This window comes from Macadamia integrifolia, chromosome 1 (assembly GCF_013358625.1).
Source record: "Macadamia integrifolia cultivar HAES 741 chromosome 1, SCU_Mint_v3, whole genome shotgun sequence".
Classification (NCBI taxonomy): domain Eukaryota; kingdom Viridiplantae; phylum Streptophyta; class Magnoliopsida; order Proteales; family Proteaceae; genus Macadamia; species Macadamia integrifolia.
This window is the reverse complement of record NC_056557.1, coordinates 4,363,407-4,384,226: the sequence shown is the minus strand read 5'-3', so window position 1 is coordinate 4,384,226 and position 20,820 is coordinate 4,363,407. Positions and strand designations below refer to the sequence as shown.

At 36.3% G+C, this 20,820-nt stretch overlaps 2 protein-coding genes across 2 annotated transcripts; both read right to left on the bottom strand.

The window, feature by feature from the left end:
- Positions 1 to 3,845: 3,845 nt before the first annotated feature.
- LOC122079693 (BAG family molecular chaperone regulator 6-like) lies at positions 3,846 to 5,210 on the bottom strand. Its single transcript, XM_042646372.1, has one exon. The coding sequence runs from the start codon at positions 5,208 to 5,210 to the stop codon at positions 3,846 to 3,848; it is 1,365 nt and encodes a 454-aa protein (XP_042502306.1).
- A 1,164-nt stretch (positions 5,211 to 6,374) lies between these two features.
- Positions 6,375 to 19,648, bottom strand: LOC122080490 (5-methylthioadenosine/S-adenosylhomocysteine deaminase-like). Its single transcript, XM_042647379.1, has 10 exons — positions 19,338 to 19,648; positions 19,038 to 19,210; positions 18,371 to 18,529; positions 17,431 to 17,580; positions 15,371 to 15,514; positions 13,364 to 13,520; positions 12,562 to 12,734; positions 12,362 to 12,417; positions 9,444 to 9,546; positions 6,375 to 6,660 (listed from the first exon to the last, which is right to left on the bottom strand). The coding sequence occupies exons 1-10, from the start codon at positions 19,537 to 19,539 to the stop codon at positions 6,571 to 6,573; spliced, it is 1,407 nt and encodes a 468-aa protein (XP_042503313.1). The 5' UTR covers positions 19,540 to 19,648; the 3' UTR covers positions 6,375 to 6,570.
- Between the last annotated feature and the right edge of the window lie 1,172 nt (positions 19,649 to 20,820).

Genomic DNA, 20,820 nt, shown 5'->3' with positions numbered 1-20,820 from the left:
TTGATTTGGTTTTCATGTACTTAGTTTAATTTATTTTGAAACTTCGATTTAACATATTTGATTTTATTTCATTCGCATTTGGGTGTTATATCATTTTTCGATTCTTTTTTTGATTTATTTGGTTTTTTTTCTTTGTTTGCCTTCATTTTATCCAAATTGTTCAGGTTAAATCAATGGTTTTAACTTTCAAAACAAATCTGCAATGAATTGAATTTTATTCTACAAAACCAACTTGAGCTCGAGCACAAGCCTAAGGCCAACCTTCGAGCAAGGCAAGAAGCAACAGTTAACTGCTTCTTTATGTGACAAAACACTTTATAGCCACTAAACCCAAACAATGTTTATTTGTAAAGGACCATCTTGTAGGGCATAGTCCCCACATCAAACATGAGACATCTTATGATTGTGTGATTTGTATCCCGAAAAGAATGGCAATCTTAAGATTTTAAGGCTTCAAGGAGAAAATGTGAGACTAGTGCTTTTCAAACATGCATTATCCTCTAGCATCATCACACTATTGGCATAAGGGAACTTAATAAGTTTGTTCCGCAAGCTTGCCCGAGGATTAGTGTTAATAGTGACTCAATTTTGCTAATACTGTTAATCCCAGATGAATTGTGGGTGAGAGTTGGGAAAAGTCATTTTTTTTATTATTAATGTGCGAACACCATGCTGGTTAGAAAAAATAATAATAAATAAATATGAACACCTTGCTATTTTTTTTTTCATCAAGAAAATAAATGAATAAATTAACAAAAATCTATAATATTACATCGGTCATGATTAAAGACATGTATAAGTTATTTGTTGGTTAAGGTTACATGGACTAAGTTGGCCAAAAGAATGACTACCTATTCAATCGGTCTTAGATCAAAAACCAAGTTCTGCATAATGTTATACACATCAAAAAATAAACACCTTGCCCTGGTTAGATCGGTCTTTTGCGATGGAGATTCACATGCAACCAAAGCAAGTTACTTCACATTTCCCCCCCCCCATTCCGTACTCATAAAGGGGGAGTGAGTGTTAATCCCACATCAATTGTGATCATAATATTTATGAACATCTCGTCTTATTAGAACAAGTAGCACATCAAATTTCAACATTAGATTCAATCAGTTACCCTCCTATATGATGTCGTAATATACTGTGTTTGTCCATGCACCCTCATTGTATTCATATTAACCATGTTGGTAGTACAAAGTATATAATTATTTAAAATATATATATATATATATAAACTCTGACTGGTCTGAAATTCAGCATGTGATTGTGGACTTTGGGGTCTACCAATCGTCTCATCTACAAAAACTTCAGCCCTATATTACCAGCCAATTGCAGATGCAAGTGTTCGTTAAGAAATTTATTTCTTTAATGGTCATGTATGAAAACCATGTCCAATTTTTGTATTTGATTTCATATCCAATAAGCAATATGCTATGAATATTACTTGTCCTAATTATTGTGTATTGTGTATTTTTAAGCTGCGTTTGATACTCATTTAGTTCTTAAAACGACGTTTCGTGTTAAAAAAATGAATTTTCAATTTATGTGCCAAAATGTAGTTAAAAAAAAAGAAAGAAAAAAAAAGAGGTATTATGTGAATCTGTTTCATGAACTATTACCCCAATTTTCACTTTTTTTGTATTTGGAATGAAATTGAATTTCACTTTTTTAGTATTTGGAACGAAACGGAAATGACGGAACAAGGTTTCGTCGTTCTATGATTTTGCGTTTCTAGCCTCTCTTTTTTTTTTTTCCCTTTTTGTTCCAAAAAAAAAAAAAAAAAAGTTGACACCAAAAGCTTTATTCCGCTCTTTTTTGTTCTCATAGAACGAAAAAAGTTATAAATTTTTTTCTGGATGACTACCAAATGCAGCCTTACTAAAATAAAGAATTGAATTGTTTATTGACTTAAAAAGAATATTTTATGGTTATAATTTATTTATTTATTTTATAGTTATGGTATTTAATATTTTTTATATTTTCCAAATGTTAGGTACAAAATTCAAATAATAAATCGTCAACAAATGTTTAGAAAGTGTGGATGATGATAGAGATGCAAATATATATTGCATTTATTCAATAAATCACAAACGCTAACGCTCACCATCATATGAGCACTAAAATCTCTATTTTAAATATATAATTAGTAAAAAAAATTATTAAATACATAAACATTCAGATATGTAATTGATAAACAATTTTACTACACAAATTAACCTTCACGAGTATACGAAGAAACATGTGAGAAGTGAGAACAACATCCCAACACTTTATTTATTTATTTATTAGGGAAGGAGAGATAACAAGCAACGAAGGGGCCTCACATCATTCACGGCTTGGTTACATATTTTGGAGTATCAATGATTGTAGACACCTCATTTGTCATCTTAGGAAGGTTCATTGGTCATAGCAAATGATTAACAAGTGTCTTGAACATGATGTAAGATCTAATTTGTGGCTTGAAGAGTCAGACTAACCTCAAGTTACGAATTTGAATTATCTTAGAGAGCCCAAGATAATTGAGTTTTAGAAAATGATACAAAATTCCCTTGGTAGGATTGATTAACCAATTAACCTTGAAATCAACCCATATTAGTGGTTTTCTTGACTTAAAGTACTTGAAAATGGTTCTAAATGAGTTTATTTGATACTATTTTGCAAGAGATTTCATCTAGGTCTTTAAAAACCCCAAACCCCCTTTAAATTAGTTTGCATTTAATGATTCTCAAAAATAACATATTTCCTAACATAAGTTTAATTAAATGATATTATCCTATCAACAATTCCTAAAAATCTACAAAAATCATCATTTTCTACTATTTGCACCCTATTTTTGTTATTTTCGCCACCATTATATCAAATTTTATAATCATCTAAGTCTTTAAGCTTTTTATCCTTTGTTTTTTTCTTTTTTTTTTTGCTAACAACAGGTATTCAGACCTTCGGCCTGACTAATCCTACAGACCCATACTGACCCCACAACCGCATAGATCGAGTCATACCGATATTGAATGAGAACTATTCAACTTTCACTGAAAGCAATGAAGAACACTAAAAACCTCTATGTGAGTGGTCCAAGGTATACCTAGTGGGAGTGAAACTTATGACGTCCAAGTTTACGGGCTCGTATCAAGTTCGTTACTCATCAAGCTTTTTATCCTTTCAGATGGTCTCAAATTTTGTTAATTCTCCTTGTTATATCTATCGATTCTAAAATTTTCCCATTGAAATTGTTGATAGCCAAAGATTTTATTTTACTCTCCAAACTTTTTGAACATTACACCATTTACAAAGACACCCAAAATTCAGCTGCTGCCCAAGTTACTACGAAGTAGCGGCAACCCCTGCTGCTAACAGCCAATAAAAGGGGCATCTGTGAACCTAAGTGGGAAGGTAAATTCCATTTCATTGATTGCCAACATGCCAACAGAGGTTGTAATTATACCGGCGGCAACCAAAATCCCAACCCCCCCCCCCCCCCCCAAAGTGACCATTTTGATACATACGATTAGAAATTTTTTATTTTAGAGAGAGGGTTTCCCACGACCAATACGAATCTTCAAACATTTTTATTAGCTCTGTTACCAAACATCGAATCCCTCATGAATCCCTCATCAAAACCCACAGGATCCCTTCAAAAAAACCAGAAAGTTTAACAGGAGCTGTTTGATAAGCTTCAAGAAGTAAACTCACAATCTTTCCAAACTGAACAAAAGAAGTTTAACATTTCTTACATTGTCTCAACGATTTTACCATCTTAGATGTCATTTCTTTGCTATTTACATGATTTTTTTTTTCTCTTAATGTAAAAAACCATTAGCAGTTTCCTGTTGAGGAATTCAGGATGATTTCTTTACGCATTTTCTGGGATCCAGTGAAGGATCTTGCCTCTCGACAGTCATGGCTGCGGCCTGCCTTTTCTTCTTGCGCTTCAATCTCTCACTCACGAAAGCTCTCTCCAGTTGTTCGACCCTCTGTGAAAGGGAATTTATCAACATTGTCTGCAATTCGTTCCGCTCCAACAGTTCCGTCATCAAACCCATTAGCCTTTCATTGTCTTCGACCACCCTCTCCATCAGATCCCTCCCATTGCTTTTGTTGATGTCGTTCCGATTCTTCTCCCTGTTTTCGGCGGCCGGAGACGGAGATCCATCCAAGTTGCCGACATTAGTAATGCCAGGTTTCAGGTTGGAGTTGGTTTCCTTCACATCTTCGAGTCCCTTCAGTGTTTCCTCTTCACCTTCTTCAACCATACTCTGGTGGGAGCACTGAGAGGATTCCATCACGTTTTCCTCTTCGGTGTCTTTTTCTGCAACAGCTCCACTTTCTTCGAATGCGTGAACTTCTCTGTCTGCCTTGTTTAAGGCTTCCACTGGTGTATCTCCGTCGTCTCTAGATTCATCATAAGCTTCTGGCTCTAGATTTTGGCATTCAGCAGCCCCGAGAAACGGTTCCTGGTCTCCTGAATTAGCTGAAGAGGCAACGTGAGATTGCAAATCCAGTGCTTGTTCTTGATCTGCGGCATCGCCTAATGTACTGCTGTCATCCAAAGATTTGGAAAGATCTTTGGTTTCCAGCGTTCCATTAACCATGTCTTCACAACTGCCTAAAGAACTGGCAGACTCCTTGGTGTCCAGGGTTTGAACGAGCTCCTCAGCGACACTTTCGCACTTGAACGACGGAGAATCGGAAATATCCTCCATGTCTAGGGTTTGAGACTCTGTTTCTCCGCCATCCTTTTTATCAATCGTACTATCATCTCCATTGACGATAGCATCCAGTCTTTCCTGCAGCGAGATAATCCTCTTGATGAGTGCCTTCCGGCAGTCCCTGACGCCAGAGTTGATTCCAGGAACAGTATCTAACCGGAAGAGTAACGCCATTAACATCTCATTCATCTTCAGCCGCTCTTTGGGGTCTCTTCCCATCAATTGGATAGTTTCCTCCATTGAAATCCTCCGATCGATCTCATCAACCTCTCTTCTGATGGCAGAAATCTTTCTAAGGTTCTTCCTGATCAAGAATCCCCGTAACACCTTCTGTATCTTAAGAGCCGCGTCTGATCTGGATTTCTCCGAACTGACGAAGTGAACAGGGATGGTGACGACCTTCGGGGAATTCGTCTGACGACGATGTATGGGAACCTCTCTTGCGAAAGAAGAGTAGCGAGGGTGAGATGAGCTCCACATGTTCGGACTGTCCATTGTGATATGGATCTCCGATGAAAATAGGTTGCTTTCTAGATTAGGATAGTTTTCGATTCTGATTTCTTCTTCCGATCCTTCTTGGTGAGCATTTCTGAAGAAGATCACGTAGATATTTATTTTAACTCTCAGATGGTTCCAAAAAATTCCAGAAGTTTCACGATACGGGGGGAGGGAGGGAAAGCGAGGAGTGAGTGACCGGGGCGACGAGGTTGGAGGCTCTAGTATTTTCTAGAAACCCGGGGACCGAAACTGAATCTAAGCAGGAAATGGTGGGACCGCACGTTAGTATACTTGGGTTGCAGTCAAGTGCCTATGGAACCCAAGGGTAGATTTGAAAATATTCATTTTGGGTGATTTTCTCCATCCTTACCATTAAAATTCCATTCCACTAGCCGGTAGGCTGTGCAGCAGCAGCCAAGTTTCACTCTGAAAGACGATGCTGTAAAATAGAAGGAAATGCAAAATAAAAAGGAAAACTAGCTTGATAAACTTTATGATTGAGATCGATAGCCAATGGACTGGGTAGTCCAGTGGAAGGAAGCTCTTGTCTATCATTACTCAGTCATTTGATTATGGGTTTGAGTTGATATGTACCATTGTTGTTTGTTGATATTACAAAAACGTTGTTTGTTATATTTACTGTTGGTGTATAACATTTTATATTTCGTCGCAGTTTAATCTAAGGAGTACTATTGCAAGTGTCCCGATAGAACAAAACAAGCAATCCTACTTATGTTCAAATTTTTTATTTGAAGATAATTTTGTAATTTTTGAATTAGGGTTTTTCACTATATATTTGTAACGATATTTTATTTTTCTATAGTACAAGTAATTATACTCTGAGAGGTATAAGGACAAGTACTGTAACTCCATTATCTATTGATAGTAAAAGTAAAATCTTATGTCGCTAAGAACGTAGGCAATCTTGTCAAACCTGTGTACGTTGTTTGTTCTTGTTTTTTCATTTCCTTCTACACTGCTTTTAAGGTTGCATTTCTACATTTAACATGGCAAAACAAACTAAAGTGGGAAAGAAAATACACTTTTAAACAATTTTTTAACCCTTAAAAATATAAATGAAGACGTGAAAATACAAAATGAGTCATATGATTCTGTCAGGATTTTCCATTGAAATTCCCAGATTTAAATAGAAAACTAGAGTGAAACAACTAATCATGGATATAAATATCATATCAATCACATCGTTTTGTGAGATCTTGTAATCACATTCTAAATACATGCCTGCCACTTTTAAAAGAGACAACCATCGAAGCAGAATTTTGTTCACGGGCTCCACTGGAAGAAGATAAACACTTTTCATAAACAAATGAGGAAAAATTCCGGGGAATAAAGAAGTTCAAAGGAAATTCATTCTGCTTGGGACCTTGATGTCCGCTCTATTCATAAGTTCAGTAGAAGCTTGCCTTGCTATCGAAAGAACCTCCCCCTGTTCACAAGAAGTAGGCAATAATGTTCAACTCCCAAAAGTATAATAATATGGAAATCAAAACCTAATCTTTTTAATTATTTTAAGAATAAACGAACTTGAAAAATTCAATGGAACAAGCAGGCAGCCGATGAAGAAATCCAATGTATTTAAACAGATAATTAACTAATGTTTCTTGAAGCTCCATACAAGATGACCATAATTAAGGGGAGAAGGTATTCATTTTCTTGAACATCAGGAATTCCCTTTCCTTACCCATCACACTCGGAAAAGATAGATTCATCATGTCTATGTACTATTAACTTAATGTATACTCATAGGTGAAAATGTGAAAGAAAAGCATGCAGGGCCAAAGCGAAGAACTCCTTTTTGGCCACTTGGACCACTATACAACCATGGACATGGGAACCTCACCCATACTGTTTCTTTTTAGAGCAGTTCTCATTTAAATGTGGGAACTTATGCTTAAAGATTGAACGCAATTTGCCACGATGCTGGGGAGAAATTTGCTCCATTCCCTCATATTTGTAGATGTCTTTTGCTGATTGAGTCAATCGACACCATGGCTTTGCAAGGGCAGATCGGATCTTAGTGCTTAAAACCACGGTTACTGCACCAGCTCTGGTGTTTTATACAGGGTTTAAAGTGGAAGCAAATTGGAACATTTAAAAATCAACACACCTTCCCCTTACACTACAAGTTGCACTTTTTCCACAACTTCCACACATGATGTTGAGAATAATTCAAATAAATAAAAACAATAATTAATAGTCCCCACAATCAAAATAGTATTTATGAGGCCAAGACACCAAAGTAAGTACGTCTACATTTACGCTCTTGACAGCAATTGCCTCCATCTTTTCTTTCTAGTCTTCACACTTCTATGAAAATCACTTGAAGTGAGGGGCAAAGGAGACTTTTCATCTCAAGTAAAGCCCCACCCTTCTACCTCCCCTATTTCTCTCCTCCCAATCTCTCTCACAGGAAGAATTTGTTGGTGTATGATGTCTTGTATTCCGTTGCAGTTTAATCCAGGGAGTACTGGTGCAACACCTAGACAGGCAGGACGGCGCTGTGGGGGTTGCAAGGGGGGCAGGAGGCCCCCCTGCATAGCAGGGGGTGTAGGGGGGCGCAGCCCCCCGCTCGAATTTTTTATTTGAGGGCAATTGTAGTTTAATCCGGATTAGGGTTTTTTCGCTATATATTTGTAGCGAGAGTTTCTTTCTCTGTAATGCAAGCAATACTGAGAGGTGTGAGGACGAGCGCTGTAACTCTATTCTCCATTGATAGTGAAGCAGGATCTCATCTCACCGGGGACGTAGGCAACCTTGCCGAACCTCGTAAAATCCGTGTGCATTGTTTGTTTTGTTTTTCCATTATCTTCTGCATCGTTTTAGGGTTGCGTTTCTACAGTATCTTCTTCTCCCTCTCTGGTGAGTTCGTAGTTTTCTCATTGCTGGAATATGTTTCTCCTCCCTCTTTAGTGAGCTTCTTCTACTTTGTCCCTGGCAAGTTCTTCTTTGTACCAACTTAATTACAAGACCTTAACCATGAAATCAAAAACTTAATTACTCTTTAGTGTGTGTGTGTGTACATGTACAAGCAAGTCTAAAACGTAAAAACTTTAACCATGAACTTGTAAACCCTATGAAAGCTTGAACCATGAACTCAAAACTAAGGCGCCCCTGAATCTGGCAAACACCATTGTGAATGAAAAACTGAAAGAGAATGCAGAAACTTAAATTGACAGAAAATGCAGAAAATGAAACAGCCTGTCAATTGGAAGAGAAATCACAGAGATTGTAAAGGTTGTCGGCTTATAAAGAAGACTATTGAAGACTTGGAGAGAGCACATCCAAGGGATGCTAAGAGACTGTCAAAAAAATTGGAAGAAGATGAAATGAGAAATTAAAGTTTATGCCCTCATTTGTAAAGTCAACTAAACATAACTGTACGTGGCCAGGGGAATTTTTTCCAGGTGGTAAATCATCATATTAAATAACAAATTACTCAAACTATTCCTGATTTGTCCTTATTCTAATAAGATCAAACTAATATCCCGCTCCATGCTCCCACTCCATCATGTAATTCAGAGTCACCAAGGTCTGAATCATTTTTGAATGCTCCCAATGAAGAATCACCAAATTTCCAATACTTCATCCTCTTGTCTAACTAAGATAATTGTAAAAAATCTGTACCCTATAAAAAGAAGAAAGGGGAATCCCAATAGAAGACTAGAGGAGGCATCTACCAACCACAGAATAGCATAGGGGTAGGCAATACTTCAGTAGTTTCTCTACAGTTCTCTAAACACTTTTTTCAAGAAATCTATGAACTATACACAACCTGATTCCCCTCGAGGATGAATTGCAACTTGAAAGGTTCACCCAAATCTAGCTCTCTCTTTCGTGAGAGAGGATTAAAATGACTTGGACAATGAAACAAAGGATTAAAGTGAGTGTACCTAGCACCTTGCTTCCCACACGGCAAATCCCGTCCTTGACCTCCAGAGTTCAGACTCTTAAAAAGCTAGTTTTTTTTCTGTTAACCAACATGAAGTTGGTAGATTTCTGAATTGTTTTAAGAATTCAAAGTCAAATACCACTGTTAACATTAAAATTCAAATGGCTGGTTAGCAACTCTTCAAACCTATTGCAGCAACATGACTAGCGCATAAGAGACCACCTACGACTGTCTTTCAAATAACAGAAATATTTTGGACAAAATAGGCAACATTTTGAGAACTGCACAGATTAGTTTGGAAGAAATGATTTATATTGTACCTCAGCCACATTCAATATCTTTTGATTCTTCATAATCCACCGGCCATTGCACATGACAGAATCAATATTTTCACTTCGCATGCAATAAACGAGGCTGGAAATGCTGTGGATAACAACAGAATTAGATATTACTACCTTACGCACAAATTATGCACTTAACTTAGGGAAAAAGAATTCACAGGACCAGAAAATAAAATCAAGAATGACTACTCATCAAAAGGTTAATGAATCTCAAACATATCGTAACTGTAAAGCTACTGCTCAAAAATAAGAAGCATGCAGACCATTTTGGAAGTCACTGATAAATCTATAGCAAGTATTAATCGGGAAAAAAAATTTATATGCATCTTAATAATTTCATATGGGTCATGACGTATGATGCTCACAAATCATAGAAAACCCAAATTACTCATATGAAACAGTAGTTGTTTCCAATTATGCAGAGCTATACCATAAGGTGAAGCCAAGTATTCTTTGATATTCTATTCAATTTCTCCATATATCCATGTTGAGTTATTTCAGGTTTGAATTCTTTGTGTTCAACCATAAGTTACTTGCCAGGTATAATAACATGGTATTTCACATCATGGGCAACAATCATGATTTCTCCTATTAAGATTTCCATCTTAAGACTTTCCACTGATCATTCTGTCATCTCAAGATTCCTCAATATGTACCGGTAACTGTTTCTCATTGTCATCTCAAGTTGATGCCAAAATAGTTTTTCTTTCACAACCCATGAATTTCTTTCTTAATGCAAAATAATATTCTATTTGTTTCACCAAGTGATATTTAAATGGGGAAAAGGTTATTTAAGCCGCTAGGGAACGATACGCTAGCAACTCTATGTCTATCTCTCTCCTCCTGACATGAAATGACCTTGCTGCCCCAATGTAGGATACCTTTTTGCCACACCTCATTGGTGCACTAGAGAACCCTATCCCTTGAATGAAATTACAATCCCATGATTTTCTTGCATAATGCAAATAATCTTCCATAGTCCACAAGAAGTGATATTTGAATGAAATCTTCACCTTCTTCTTAAATTGATTTTACTTCTATAACTTAATTAAATGATTAATTGATTCAATGTAAGGATGTATTCTGACAAGATAGTTGGACCAATAAAATCACAATGAAGGTGGTCTAGCACAGCAACTCTATACAAGGTCATGGGATAGTTGGCACGGCGCCAAGGCGAACCAAGGCGGTGGAGGGTTGTCTAAGCGCTTAGGCGAGAAGGCGCCCGCCTTAAGGCGAACTAGGCGAACAAGTGTTATTTTTTATTTTTCCTATTTTCTAACATTATTTAGTAAGTTATATATACCTTGTATCATAAAAAATCAAAATTAAGCCACATCAAGTCATTAAAAATCAACATTTAGCCACATCAAATCATAAAAAATTAACATTAAGTCATATTAAGTTATAAAAAATCAACATTTAGAGAAATGCTCTTATTCTATAATAAGTTTGACTGGTCAAATGATTTTATTTTTACATGAGACTTTTTGTATTAGTTATAATATAAAACCAGCTTTCTAACAAGTCTAAGATTACTTAAATCTGAGTTGCAATGACAAAGTTATGCTTCAGTCAAACTTATTTTTAAGTGCGCGAATACTGTTAAAATCGCCTGGATGAAAATAATTTTATGAATATCAAAACAAAATATTTTTTTACCGGACTTTTGGTTTTTAGCAATGTTTTAACATGATAGAATTTATAAAATTTTCATAATTGAGAAAAACCCTAGCATTTAAAAGTTGAAAATCGTCCCTATAACCAAATTCCAGTTTTTATTCTTGGACTGGGGGGTTGACTTTTTATCCTTTTGGAATTTGATTTTTAAACTATTTTTATTGGATTCAAATAGGGGGTATTTGCTTATTTATGAATAATATCTTAAGTAAATGAAATAAAAAATATGTTATTTCATTTACTTGAATGATATTTGGCATAAATAAGTGCCGAAACAGAAGGCAACATGCAGTGCAACAAGGCGGCTGTCGCCTAGGCCCCAGGCAAACCGCCTGGACGCCTAGGCGACGCCTTGACAACTATGATGGGAAGGCTCACAAGATTGTGGATTGAAGTACTTAGAGATAATTTAAAGAAAAGCAATTAGCAGGGAATATAACCTAGATTGATCAGCGGACCCAAGTTGTGAATTGTGATAATGAAAGTGTGGTAGTGGTGTGGTGCTTTATTGAGGAATGGCCCCTGAAACTTAGAGGAAGACTGATGTGCAAGAGCTTTTTGACTTTTTTTGTACTTGGAATGGTGTAAGGCAACCAAGAAGCATTACGCTAGATATTCTAATACATATCTAGTTGCCAAGTCCGCTGCATAGAATATTCCTGCTCATGATGCATAAAGAAGGTTGAACAGGGGTGAACTTGGATCAAGTTAAACAGTCGTGTCCCCAGCTACCATAGAATGTCCACGAGAACATAGGGCTACTAAGGGAAGAGAGAGTGCTCTAATAATCCTAGCGTAGCAAGACCGAAGATACTGGGCAAAATTAGGGTCCAGATGTTTTAGTGTCTCATATGTCCTTAGATCCTGCAACAAGGTAAATCAGTACAATCATAAACTGTGGTCTAATTCACATATTAAGTCTCATTCACATATTAGTGCACAAAATTAATAAAATGCTAAGGTTTAAATGATAATTAATTTTGAAAACTCTGAAGGAAAAAAATAAATAAAGTTCCTCAATGGCAAGCAAAATAGTAGAACTTCAGAAGATGATCACAACATACGTCTTCAATCAAAATTCAAGAGGACATTGGCTATTCAGAATAAGACTAAGATACAAACTAAGATTTAACTAAAAAAGTTATATAATTAAGAATGCCAAACAGATGGGGCTTTGCAAATCATGCAAGTGATTTATTCAATAGATGAGCTTTTACCAATCATGTACAGGAACCATAGACCAAGAAAGAGGGTTGACAACAACCAAGTCAGCCTGCCAAGGAAAAGGGAATCCAAATCAATTTCGTGACGGATACCAAATGAAATAAGGGTTCATTAAGTTTAGTTTTTTACCAAGAGAGATTAAGGAAGGACAACAAACTCCATGTTACATCATTCAGTCAAAGAAAGTACATACCTTCTTCCCAACCTCAAGTGATCCTATTTCATCATCCCACAGAACTGATTTTGCCCCATTTACTGTCACCATTTTAAGAACCATATCAGCAGGAAGGGCAGTTGGATCAGTTGTTCCCTTCTTATAAACTTCCCGTCCTTTGTTAATTAATGAAGTGAGATACATCTCATCAACTGCAAACAGAAAATTCAGTTCCAAAAATATTCACTTCAATAATTTTTCAAAGGAGTGCAGGGAAAAAAAGAGAGAAAAATGCAACAGAAACACCCGAAAAAAATCCATAGCACATCAGTATCCATAAAAAGGAAGGCACACCGCTCTTTCTGAAACTTTTGGACATTTCCTGACTATTTTTGATATAACCTTCAAGTGCCAGCAAGACATAGATCTCTTTTGTTTTGGAAACAATCACACTCTTACAAGTATGCAGTTCCTCATTCATGATAAGATATGGGGAAAATTTCTGGGATCCCCTATACTGACCTAACAAATGGTTAAACTCAGAAAGGTATTGCTAGTATTTTCTGTCAAAAAAGGTATCACCTATTGAGCCTTCGTCATTTTTTTCTTCCCCTTTTGTTTTTGCGGTCAGATAAACTGGGAATGAACTGACAAACAAGAAGTTGCAGCATGGCCAATAGTACAATGCTATTTGAACACAATAATATTATCTAATTAGACAGGGCCACTTTAGTTAGCTTCAACAATGCACACAGAATTTTAAAACGTATAATGGAGACCAGTAAGCGAAACAAAACAATTTATAAAATTTGTTTATGGAGAAAGTGCAAGATGAACAAACCAATGCTCATCCTATTATTTGAAGGAGCCCCATCTGTACCCAAGGAGACACAGATGCCAGTATCAAGCATCTCCTTGATAGGAGCAAATCCAAGCATTCGCATTGCAGCAGCAGGGCAATGAGATACTTTCACCCCAGCCCTTGAAAGGAAGCCAATCTGTCGCCAAAAAAAAAAAAATGTTACAATAGCTCATAGCTACTAGATAGAGAAAAGCAATGTGAAAGTGACACAAGAGCTTTCGTTTAAATGGCGAGGTACATTTTAGCGTTCTTTCTACATTAGGCGCACATTAGCAAAGCCCATTTAAATTCTTTGACCATATCAGCTATCTATTACCTACCTATATTTCTTGTTAAAACACCTGTTTGGACGTAATTAATAATAAGATGACTTTGTTTCCTCTCCCCCCCACCCTGTTTCCCCCCCCCCCGTATATTCCTTTCTCTGTTTGGTAATGAATTGATTTATTCATTAAAAAAATAATAATAATAATAAGATGACTTGTATCAAAGAGCATTACAATACAATAAAGCTGTCAATAAATCGGATTTTGATCCAGATCAGATCCAAATAAGAATCTTCTGAATCACCCGAATTGACCCAGAAACAAATCCAATTTTACGCAACTGAGTCCGACCAAGTTAGGCCAAGTCAGGGTGAGTCTGACCAATTCCTAGCTGATAGGAAGACAATACAAGGAAATGTACAGTGAATCATTAATATTTTCTCACATTTTCACCATGGTTGTATATGTTATGAACGCTTCCTAAAGGTAGATACAACCCAGGTTTAAAGTATCAGTATTGGCTATCATATCAAAAGGGTGAATTTAAGACACATACTGTATCATATCGAAGAGACATAATACGCTAAAGATACGCATGAAAATGGTCAAGAAAAGCATAGAATTCTTAAGATACATGCAAAATACAGTTTTGAAGAATAAAGTGCTATAAATAAACAATTGTAAATTATATCATGTATAAAAAGGATAATAAAGTGTGATGACACAAGTCCATTTGATTAATTATGCATAAAAGATGAGGTTTCTTAAGTGTACTACTACCAAAAAAGATACCATTTTCAATTTTGAGAAAGATTGAGGATTTAAATGAGCAAATCATTGCCAAAAACCCCAGTTTGGTGCATTCATTTAGGTCTATTTTCATCAATTTAATGAACTGTTCAAAACCGACACTAAAAGTCAAAATTTGAACAAAAATTCAAAATTTGAGAGATAACTGCTCTTGCGCAGATCTGGTTTCTATCCTTGATTGTAGGCTGTTTAATCCCCATATGAAGATGAAATCAATACTCTAGAGTCACTTTCAATGGTAGAAGCAAGGAATAAGATTGATGTGCAACAAAATCGATTAGAATACCTTACAGGAGCCTCTCAATAAGTGTTCTACAGTCACAGGTCATAGTAGTTTATAAGAGATATATCGGGTGTATCGATGGGTATTGACCTATGAGATCGCATACCAATGGGTATCAACTGTATTGGGTTGATATGGTCGATACATTTTTTTTTTTGGGGGTACCATATCAAGGCCTTCCAAAACCAATACAGCCCGATAAGATACAATACTTTAAACTCCGGATACAACAATGGCCAGTCACACTAAAATAGTCCATTTATATTTTCTCACCCTATCTTATGTTTGTTTGATTTCCAGCATTTTATATGTTCTTAAATTTTATTAACTTCAGGGAAAGAAAAGACAAATGGTTTGACACAGCCCATGTATTGCTTTCTTGTGCAGTGCTCTATAACTTTTTCTATTGCAATGGTGCTTACTCTGTCATAATGTCATATCCAAAAGTTCCATTAGATGTTCCCTCATTTCCATGACTTGTACAATATTTCCACTCAAGATGGAAAAATACAACAAAGTATTTCCATATCAACAAAACTGTAGTAATAACCAACATATAGAAACTTGGTAAATCACCTATTTTTTCATCTAGAAGAAGAAACCAAAAAATTCAGCAGCAGAAAGTACCTCAGCATCATTGACCCAAACAGAGTGAGCTGCCAGCAAGTTTCTTTGTAAGAACTCTATTTTCTCCAAGTATGTAACAGTTCCATGATCAACTTCCCGTGTATTCATCACAAATTGGTTCTCATAAGGTATCTCCGCAACATGCTATAAAAGAAAGGAAGAACCAATAAAAGTGGACCTACAATGCATTTGAATCATATTGTGTCGAGATTAAAACAAGACATTCATGTTTATTTTGTGTAAATTGGACCAATTTGGAATACAGATAAATACAGATGTAGTACGTCATATCACTTTGATTGTTCTGTTTAGTATTCTTCCACATTCCATATATTTGCACATCTCTCAAAGATTAAATTTTAGAGTTCAACCAGATCATCTTGATGCAGGAGCATCCACATGCGGAAAATCTAATTTGATTTTCTCAGTTCAGGCCTTTGGATCAAAACTTCCCATTCATATTATTATTCTTCCACTTTTCCCATTTTTTATTTTTCTTTCCCAACAAATTCTTAAAAAAGGGGTAGCAATTCTCATCACAGGCAGTTATCAGGTTAGGCCAAATATCCCAGTTATTAACTGGGCCACCCAGCAAGGCTCAGGCAAGATCAGAACTGACAGGCTATCCCATCCAGCCCCAGATGACCGTACCCAACACATCCAAGTGCATCATTAATGTATTTCATTGTAATAAAAATAATTAACATCAAGGAAAATGATTCCATCACACCTTTACTTGGACGCCTTTCCATCACAAAGGTACTTGTTTGGCATGTAAACTGATGATTTTTCAGGTTGACCGCCTTTGACAAATTATCTGTCAAATTTAGTGGCAATCTTAAACATATGGCGGCATGCCCCCTGATTTTCTATGGTTCCAGTTGAGCACTTCTTGAGTTCAGTTTTCCAGACTTTTTACTTTTTAAGAAGGCCGTGCTCAGACATGCCATATCCTGTTAAATTAATCAAGAGGGTTCCCATTGCATAGTGACACTTAATTAGGAGTACTGAAATTATAGAATCACAGCAATGGATAGGAATCTGAATCTCTTAGAGAAGATGAGAAATATGTCCCTTGCTACGTGTTTCGAAGCCCATAACCCTTCCCTTTATGACTTTTCACAACAATGCAGCTAGCCTTCTCAGTTGCTTCGTTGGAGGGAGTTGATTATTTGGGTATTTGTTTGTAAGACCTAATTTATGTGACTCTTAAAATCATGAACCATACTTTTCACAACAATGCAGCTAGCTTTCCCAGTGGCTTCATCATTAAGGGAGTTGATTATTTGGTTATTTGTTTGCAAAGGCCTGGGTAATGTGGGCACTTAAATCATGAACTGTACCCATCTCACACTTCCTGTAAGCCAATGAGAATGCAAAAAATCGAATCTTCTTCGATGTACTAAGTTTTATCCTTACCCGTGTCTGAGGTAACATTGCTAAAGATTTTGGTGAAATTTGATTGGTGGACAGGTTACCATTTTGAATAACAACTGGGTTTTTCCTTTTAAATCCAGCATATATTGAGGGTTGCAAAGTGACTAGCGAGAAAAATCATGCAATCATTAACTTGTAAAAAAGAAGATTTGCAAAGTAGAAGACAAATTTGGGTAAAGGTGAATGATAATACAGTTACACCTACACAGAAATAGAGTAAAACCAAGTTCCAAAAGGAACACATAGAAAGTTGAAAAGGCAGTGTACTGTGATAGAAACAAGTTATAAGCCTTATCCAAGACTAATTGTGGTTGGCTACACAAATACTGCTACACCATTCTAATCTACGGAAGGCCCAAATTAAGGGAAAATAAAGAATTGGGGCATCAAAAAAGCAAGATATTCCCGCCGGGGGGGGGGGGGGGAGAAAAGAAAGAAGCATGATCTATAATTTAAGCACATGCTCCAGAGCCAAGTCAACCCCAGCATGTGAAATGTTTAGCATCAACATGCTTCTCTCTCTCTCTCTCTCTCAGAAATTTAGCATACCAGTTGAAACAAATAACATCAGGGGAAAAAAATTATAGTCATGCAATGAGAAAAAAAAAGAATATGTTTCATACCATGTGGATGCCTGTTTTTAGATCATTTGCCACTTGCCTTGTTTCAAGTAGTAAACGGTCGGTCGCATTCATAATTTGTCTTATTCCAAACCATATTCTGATGCGTCCATCAGCAGTATTGTGATACTTCTTGTAAAGCTCCTTCTGAGACTGTGCCCTTAAGTGCATTCACATCAGTCACAAAAAGGATAATTGAAAGCATGAAGAGTATCCAAATTTAAGAGAGGTGGGGTGTAATGTGAGATCTCAATGATACATTACACACACAGTATGATCAAAACAGTTGCAAATAGACATTGTAATTATCATGATTTATGGTAACTGTACAGACTCCACACACTGTTAAGAGTACAATTCTACATCCTATTGCATCAATATTAATAAAAAGTAAATATATTCACAACTTGCTGTAAAACAAATTTTGCAACTGAAAGTTACATAATGAAGGGGATATTCCAGTCTATAATTAAGGAGCTTGTGACCTTTCCACAAACTCTACAATATGCCACTTTCAAATCTTCTCATCTCTGCAAACCATTCAAATAACAAATCATCATACAAAAATAACAGATCGCAAATAACACCATGATCATAATGTAATCAGCATCATGCACGTTAAACAACAACTGATATCATCCCCAGCATCAACAGATCACATAAGCCACAACAATACATATTTGTCATTCCTGGTCAAGCACGAGCTTGTAAATTTTTGTCAAATGATATCAGAGAAACAATTGTGGTTGATAATAAAATCACTATTCCTTTGCATTAGATTTAAGGAACATACCTAAAAACCAATCCAAAATAGTACCATTAGAAGCATCAAGCATGGCATAAACCCCTTCTGTTTACTCTCTTTTTCTTTCTTCTTTTTCTTTTTCTGGAAAAAAAAAAATTCTCCGTATCCACAAAAACTCTGGATGAATGTGATGTTGACCTGAATACAATGATCGGTAGTGTGGACAGCCCACTGAGCAGGTAAGCCCTCGCCAGAATCCATTATAGATTGTGTTAAACATGCCCGTAAGCCCAATAAATCCACTGCTCTTGCCATTCCAGATACATGCTGCCCTCCTGCTTCAGCAAAACAAGTTACCTGATTCAAGGGATTACAGAAATAGCAAATTCAATATTACATTTAAACAACAACAGTAATAGAAGTAATATATTTTTGGGTGAATAAATAAATCATTACCAAGAAGAGAAAGGGAAAAATGTACAGCCCCAAAGAGGGGAAGGGGAAGAGAAGGAAACAAGGCCCTCAGGGGGATACATGGCACAGAAAGCAAGTTTCCCCACATAATCACAAATAGTCTTCCCTTGGAAAGTCATGTCCATCCAAACCCATTCCCTTTGGTTTAATATGGTATCAAGTAATATTGATACCATATTAAACCAGTATCAAGTTAGGTTCAACCTATTTCTAATTAAAAATAGTAATAGAACTAAAAATAACGAGTCAAAAGGACTACAAAAATCTGATTTGAATAAAATCATACTCTTAAAGGAAATCAAAAGATGAATCAGCAGCTATGAATGGATTGTCGAGAAGACGATGAGTAATAAGATGAAGTAAAATGAAGATTAGCATCAACATCTCTTACACCAGATCTTATGAGTTCGATTCCACATAGTAAAGTCGATATGTAAGAATCCTCTTCCGTCATGTTCGATTCATACGGCCATATACGCTTGTGTAACCAGGTTACCAAATCAACGTCATCTGCTATCCCTCTCCCCAGTTGTTGAGAAGTGTGGACGTGCGTATTGATAAATCCTGTTCAAGCCAATAACTGCTTCAACATTTGTTCCAGGATCAAATTTAATCGTTTAAAAGTGTTTTTGGGGGTGTTATTGCATAGAAAATGACACGAATATGAACACAAAAACGAACACAGTTAGACCTGGAAGTAAGATTTGGCCATGGAGATCGATAATCTCGTCAACGTGAGCAGAGAAGTCCCGAAGAACATCAGAAGATTGACCTATGGCTTTGATCCTGTCCGCTTTTACGACGAGCCCGCCATCTCTGAACACTCTATTTTCGGGATCCATAGTCACGATAACAGCATTGTGAAGGATGGCCGAGCGACCCTTCGCTTCCATCTCTGACTGTCGCTGTGATCAGTCGGAACAGAGAAATGTCAACGACGAGGCATGGACGGTTACTTAGTGGTTAGGCGAAAATCATTTGCCTATTGACACTCTGAGTAGATATCTAACGTTTGGAAGCTTTATTATTATTATTATTATTCTTTTTTTTTTTTTCCCACTATTTACCAAAAAAAAATGTGATGAAAAGGTTCTTGATAAGGGGCAAATTTGTCCAAATATATATATATATATATTTTTTTTTTTTTAATTGAAATTTAATTGGTAAAATCCTCTAACCAATGCCATGAGTTTTGATTTAACCAATGAAGAGTGATTTCATTCATGTACAACGTCGGTGAGAGTTTACAATGACCTAATTCTCTGTGGTAAGGGAATTCATCTCTCTTCAAGGGTAAAGGAAAACTAAAACCATGAGACTTGACGATCAATCTCTAGATTAGCAATAAGTATGGCTTATTGGTTCTTTTGTTGGCCATTTATGGGTCCCTTGCCTCATCCTAACGTGGGACTTGCACAAAAAAAAAAAGAAAAAAGTTGAATCCAATATGACCGTGCTAAGTGTTGGAGATGTGGGGGTATGAATCGGTCATGCCTTAACACTCATATCTCAAATTCAATAAATCACCATCTCTTGTAATGAGATGTACACCTCCTTTTTTTTTTTTTTTTGGATAGGGGGTGGGGTGGGGATGGGGATGGGGATGGGGAGAGGGAATTTAACCCATCGATTATTAGGAAACACCTGAACCTTTAGAGGATTAGATCAACCTTCTCTCATACGCAAATTTTATAATCATACTTTAACGGGATGATAGGGTTTACCTTTTGAATCATAACCGTAGCTCCTCTGTGTAATCTCAACTCTTTCACGCTCAAGCAATGTAAGAAAATCTAGGGATACACATTGATACTCTCACCTAAAGTTTCAATCAACCTCAATTTTCACCATAGTGGATAAGTGTGAATGAGATAGAGATATAGAAATGGGGTCATTATGGGCCTGCGGGACTAGTCAAGCCAAAGGCCTGAAAATCCATCGTTAGCAAAAAAAAAAGAGGAAGAAGTGGAGGGAGGAGTCAAAATCGTTGCTACTCCCTTTCCTTTTTTTTTTTTTTTTTTTTTTTTTTTTTTTTTTTTTTTTTTTTTTTTTTTTTTTTTTTGTTCTCTTTCATATTATGTTGCTCGCTAATAGTTGGCTACTATGTTTGAGTGTAATTAGAATTTTTAACTCATGCATGATTCTAAATCCATACAAAGTCAATATGTGGTAAT